Here is a 6,482-nt window from a genome sequence, read left to right on the forward strand (position 1 = left end):
ATGAAAAGAGCATAATTCATAGCATGTAGCTCCACATTGATATCGGGATAGTTCTCCTCTGCCGCTCTACCTTGACAAGACTCATAATCGATTATGCGGTCATGCCCATTTGTGTTTCCTTGAAGCAAAGCGCATCTTATTGCAAACAATGGAGCTCAGGGATGGCGTAAATTCGAAAAGCTAGACTCGGGGTACACATGGAACGCTTTTGCTTCGCCGATATGGTTGTCTCTCTCGCCGTGCCCCAACATTATTTGGTATTCTCTTGAAATGGTAAGGACTATGTTAGCGTAACTAGCACTATAATTATTAGTAGCTGTTCAGCCCAAGGAGTATCCTAAGGTACTTAAGATATAAGGACACTGGCCAATCTGCAAAGACCTTTAACTTTGCGGGATCATCCGCAGGCCATGCTTTCCATCGAGTATCTCAAAAATGGAGTCTAGCAGATACTATGTACAAACGTGTCTATAATTACACAACATTATTGAATTGCATTCTTTCGGACTCTGGTCGTACGTGTGTAATGTGGTCTCCACATCTGATTCCGTACGTTCCTCACGGGAATGAATGATTATATCGTTCGAATGCGTATGTTTATATGCACGATACTGCCTGTTCAGCTGGGTCACTTGGACATTGAAAGTCGCTGGCGAAGTAGACAGTCCCTACGGCACTACCACTCATGAGCAAAAGATTGAAAAACCTCGTAGTGCTATGCCCGCGTCAAAAGCGCAGCTGGATCTTGGCAAAATGGGTTCATGATTCACACGAGAATCACCATAAGAATTGTACATGGTACCGTTTTTTATGTCTTAATGGCTCATGGTGTTCAAGCTACACCAAGAATTCGATCATGTCTTGAATTCGGTTGTTGGTCCCGATAACATTGTACGCAGTCAAGTTTTGGTGTTGCGCGATTAGTTGGAGCAAACCTTTCACACTTCCCCGTTGGGAAGTCCACGCAAATTGTATCCATATATAGCATCTTCAATGCTTCGCGAACTCTCTCTAATATCTGACAGTAGCGCGTCAAGCGTAATTCTCTATGCTCTTGAATCTATCAGGAATTGCTAGGCTTTACAAAGGACAAAACACTATCCTTCATAACAAACAACTACCTCATAAAATTGCTTCTTCTGGGGCTGCCTGACGTCGATCTACATGAGGTACAATAAAAATACAATAAAACCCGGTTCAATCCTATTAGGCGCACAGCAGCCATTTAGACCGTTTCCCGATACAACTTCTCGGTAAGTCCCCGCGTGAAAGCCAATAATTCGTACCTCTTAGCTGAAAGCGAAAGACAGTAGGCAAGGTGAGATGCTCTGTTTTAATACAGATCAAACGTCTGCGTGCACTGCGGAGTTGTTCCGCAGTTGAGAGATTCATCATTTCTCATGAGCATGACTGTGATCAATCGTCTGGAATTTGGCATTGGTTCTCCGCTTCCGGTACCTTATCCGGCGCTCGCGGCATAGAAAAATTTATCCTACATTCAGTGCAACACCCACTGGTTCTTTGAAAGAGCTGATGTGAACACTGAAGACCGATACGAGAGCTACACCCGCTCTAAGGGCCTCCAGGATGGTTGTCACCGCTCTCGACCCGAAAGAGAGTCATCGGCTATTTGGCGCTGAAAGCCGTTCACTTCTGAAAATAGTCGCTGATTGTCTTCTCTCTTGATGGCTTAAAACATCTTTGAGCACTAATTCATCGCCTGATTAGGCGTTGCGAACTCCCACGATATCTATCGCTTCAGCTGTTTTCAGAAATAGAATGCTTTCCCTAGAGTGCTGCACGAAAGCACTCATCTTCACGTGCGGCCTCCTACCATGGAGACCTTCAACCATAGACGCTGTTTTTTTAATTTGGGATTTTGTTGAATATATGATCACCTAAACTTCTCGTATCCGAGGAGAAAGTTACTTCGTACGTGGCAAGCGCTAACCATTGTCGATTATGATTCTGTTCGTTTTGTTGGAAAATGCTAGTAAGTCTTCAAGGTGTCAATGATTGAATGGCAGTTTGATTGTGGAGTGAGTGTGCTAGCACATCTATTCAAGACCAACAAAGAATTGGGATTTTAATCGTGTCCAGTATCCTGAAGACATATTGTTAAGCAAATGTGATCTATCATCATCCATAAGACCCGGTCGCCACTTTAAAAGACAAGGGCTACAAAGTCCGACAGGATTGCCATGCACTTTTCACAGAGAAAGGTCTGACTAGACGAGGCTGCGTTTTTAATGCACAAAGGATCAGCACGTATGCTAAACCCAGGAGCAGTCCCTCGAGCATCTGTACTAACTAGATATCTATTTTTTCTTTCAAAGTGACATATCGAGGGTTAAGTCTGAATTAAATATACTTAACATTACTAATTGCACTGTCCAGTAATTAAACGTTATCCATTGCACTTCTCATGTTTCGGTCCCACGCACGGCGAGCGTTCATGAGTACTCTGACTGTTGTAGCGTGTACATTTACAGTAGTACAGTAACCCTCGTTGTCAGACCCATCACAAAGTGAAAGTGCGTGCTTACGATGAGGGTCCACCGTCGTCCATGTGCCACATTCGGTATAGCCTGCTACGCTCAACGAAGCGAAGGATCTAAAAAGTAATCGCCCCCGAGGAGCTTTGGAGCATCATACGGATAATTAATCAATTCACTCTGCTATGTAGTGTGGCCTTTAATACAGAAATTCTTCATTTGAACAGCACTTCATAACGGTGGACCTTCGAGAGACGGCAGTAGGCACTCTGGGTGGCAAAGGGAACCTTTTGACCAAGTACATTATTTTTTGTCAAGCTGACTGTAGATGGTGCAGGATCTCATTGATGACGCTTGACAACTTGTGGTTCTATTGAGCTGTCGCCTGACAGAGTACGAGATATCATGTCTGTCGTGGAGATCTTGTCAGATGATTCACTTATTGATGTTTCAAAGACGCTTTTGAAAGAAAATGAGCGATACTGTAGATAAGACCAACGGAGCATACGCTCAAGGTCAGCGGAAGTTGCTTTAATAGAGGCCAAGATCACGTTTGCAAAGGGATGCCTGCGAAGGATTGATGGTAGTCGTCAGGTCAAGTGTTTTAAGTGTAACAATAGTTACTGTCTGATGAGCTACGCTCAGTCTCGAATGCTGACGCTTTGATTTGGTTGGATTATTACTACCTGCTAAAGTATCTTACGACCGATACTTTAGCTATACCGGAACCAATATCATACAAATAAAGACTTCGCTTTCTTTGGGAAGACTTTATGAAGTTTGATGTACATTAACAACACAAGGCTTATGATGCACCGCAGATGAAAATCCAGAAGGTTATTGAGTCAACACAAAGAACGCTCATCTGGTGTAGTCGCATATTTAGGCGCTGGAGATGATATATGCAGCAATCTCATCAATATGCCAGACAACAAGCAAACATTAAGGATATATATTTCACACCATTGGAGCTGTGTAATCAGAGTGTTGCCATTCAACGGAGTCACCATCACTGTGAAAGGATGTGCATATAGGTGTGGATTTGACGAGCTGTAATGGATGGCAGTCTCAGTGTAACTGATTCTAGTGAGTTAGAACTGATTCACATTATGATTGACGAACTTCTTTTGATGGTAACTTCGTGGCAATGAACCCGCGTCAACGCGTAGCCACGATTACACAGCACCACGTCAATTCGCTTGATTTGTTTCAGTGAACGGTGCTTTATGTGACAGGAATGTTTTCTGGCCATGAAGCTAATGCTCTTTGCCCCGAGTTCGATCGATGTAACCTTTTGGCCGAGCTAGCAATAAAACCCACACTAACTTTGTCATATGGAGTTCGGTTTGCCTTCTTACGTGTCGTCTGCCACACATGAAGGTGACCATAAGTCAGAATCAATGCAATCGACGCGATGGTTGGCGTCGGTGTTTTTGATGTTTCATACGACTAATACTTTGTGCAGAACCTGTTTTGGGTGATGAGTGACCACTAGGTGATCCGTTATTGAGGCTCGATGAGCGATCACATTTTTGCCAGAAAGGGAGACAATGAAGACATTCCGCTCTTGCACGGATCAATAAGTTTCTTCAATACGTTATGTCCGATGACTACAATTTTGAAAAATCTAATGTTGGTTTAAAACATATCTCGTGAAATAAAGCAACATCCTCCATCGCTATCGTAGCGAAGCGTCAAATTTCTGGAGCTAAGAAGGACAGAAAGCGAAAAGTATTGCCGAAATCACGTGTATAAAGCCTCTGCATGACAGTATTCCGTTCTGTCTAGTCAAGAAGTTACTCGATATAAAAAACAATGATTTCCTTTGTCTAAGATATTATTTTCCGCCCGGAGCTGAAATCAGCAGCGTCAAATATGATAGGTATATCATACTCTTGGTTTACGTTGCATATTGTCAGGCTATGATGACTTCTCGTTGACATTACGTCATCGGGTATGTATTGCTAGTATATTTCAGCAAGTACAAGAAGCAGCTTGATACTTCCGATATGAAGATTTCGGACGACAATGCTTAAAAGCAATCCGAGACTGAGGCGAAGCAGAAGACTGAGTGGTCCGGTAATTAAACTTTGTTTAGAATACATGATCATCACCAGAATCAGTTACGACAGTACCTCCAATCGAATCTCATCAGAGCTTTGACATGTTATCGAGAGTTGGACGCAGCACTGCAAATGCGCAAAGGAAAAAACATTTTCTACTTTATGATACAACTAGTCGTGTTTTACTGCACGGCATCCTTTGCAAACAATCTCGGAATAAACAGTCGCCGATAACTGACACGTCCCGTAAATCCGCATATTGAAATGTCCACTTGAGTATGTTTGACCCACTGCCATGAACACCAAAACTATATAATTAGCGGAGTATTTGAATTTGATGATTTCAAACATCACGGGCGAACATCTACAGAGAAATAGTGCTGCATCGAAAATTTCCATATCGAGGATTGCCATAATTCACCACGAATGCTAAATCAATAATTGCTTTCTTCATATATTTTGGTGCTTCGCCTGCTCATTGCTCTTCCAAGGGTTGAACTTAAAAATAGAAAAAATGACCATGCATTAGTCAGGTACATCTCAAATATGTTGATGTGGAATCGTCTTGAGAAAACATGGAACGACTTACAAGTGGGTCGTCAAGGTTCTTATTCTGTTGAACGTCTCGAAAGCTTTAATGCATACTGCGATACCACTTCTCGCATTCGTGTAATCTTCGTGTGCTTGCTCACTCCGATACCTACTCTCGCGGTAGCGATTTTTTTGGAGTGCCTCCCCCTCCGCAAACCGTCTGAAGGATGGAAAGCCAACTGGATGTTTTGGATTCGTCTGGCAATAGCAGTGTTTACGATTAATTTAACAGCTAATTTCAGTTTCGCATCATTCATTCCAGTCTTAAAGATGTCGCTTCTCAAGATTTTTAACATGGCTTTTTCACTCACAGTGATGTACATGACTACCATGCTGTATATTTCCAGCAAGGTTGGGTTCCCTCTTCCATTTTTGGAGCAGATTGGAAGCGTGGTTCTTACAATCTACATTCCAATAGTTGTTCTGCTAGTGTTGGGGACATCACCATTCACAAAGAATTCTGAATGTCGGCCATACTTTAGGCGATTCCAGCGATTTCAGCTCGCGTATTTAACTCTCGCCATCATATACCCATACTACAAAGCGCTTTACGATTTTACACCATCGCCGTATCGTACGTTTACAGTCATAATGCTGCCGATTTGGAAATTTGGATCCAAATATTTAGTAGTAAGTGCCACTCGTGAATTGGAGGACTTCATACCGCAAATATTAAGTTTTACTGTGGATCTGTACAGTTCACTTTTCATATCTGTCAGCATGTCAAGTGCTGGATCTTTGCTCTTATCTGCATTATTCATTGTTGTCGATTTGGGACTCACATTTCTGGAATATCGCGAACTTCGGGACAATGCATTTTTGGTAGTGCAATTACTAAATCAGCAACGAATGTCTCAAGGTTATCTGCAGCCAACGTCATCGTCTGAATTGCCGAATTTGCTTGGAATGATTCTCACAGTGACACGAAATCCCTGCGCCGGTAGTATACTTGTAATGCGTGGTGTGCGTTTGCGTGCATGTCTACCGCATCCCCTTTCAGATGATCGATATAAGCAACTTCAAATTCTCGCAGCGTCAGGATTGTATTGTCAGAATGTCACGATTAACAGGCAATTGGCTCACCGAAGCAATTTCATGTCTTGCTTTCTTTCTAATAATTCAGTTCAACCGATCAAGCCAAACCTCGTGAAAGTCTTGACCAAACAACCGACACAAAAAGCCGCTCTTCGCACTGGAGTGCATGAACCTAAAGCAATGAATGGCAACCGGTCGGAACATCTCGTTCTTCAGGGACTTCAATTGTTATTTCATTGCGAATATTTGGCACTCGTGGAATACATTGAATGTGTTGTTCCCGCCGTATATGTCACGT

At 42.7% G+C, this 6,482-nt stretch overlaps 2 protein-coding genes across 2 annotated transcripts; one reads left to right on the plus strand and one right to left on the minus strand.

The window, feature by feature from the left end:
* Positions 1–4,469: 4,469 nt before the first annotated feature.
* PHALS_01788 (uncharacterized protein) lies at positions 4,470–4,944 on the minus strand (the record flags this gene model as incomplete). Its single annotated transcript, XM_024716249.1, has 4 exons — positions 4,470–4,562; positions 4,631–4,684; positions 4,750–4,848; positions 4,921–4,944. The coding sequence occupies 4 exons, from the start codon at positions 4,942–4,944 to the stop codon at positions 4,470–4,472; spliced, it is 270 nt and encodes an 89-aa protein (XP_024581866.1).
* A 475-nt stretch (positions 4,945–5,419) lies between these two features.
* On the plus strand, positions 5,420–6,036 carry PHALS_01789 (uncharacterized protein; the record flags this gene model as incomplete). Its single annotated transcript, XM_024716250.1, has 2 exons — positions 5,420–5,779; positions 5,848–6,036. The coding sequence occupies 2 exons, from the start codon at positions 5,420–5,422 to the stop codon at positions 6,034–6,036; spliced, it is 549 nt and encodes a 182-aa protein (XP_024581867.1).
* Between the last annotated feature and the right edge of the window lie 446 nt (positions 6,037–6,482).

The sequence above is a fragment of the Plasmopara halstedii genome, assembly GCF_900000015.1.
Source record: "Plasmopara halstedii genome assembly, contig: Scaffold_1594, whole genome shotgun sequence".
Lineage (NCBI taxonomy): Eukaryota > Oomycota > Peronosporomycetes > Peronosporales > Peronosporaceae > Plasmopara > Plasmopara halstedii.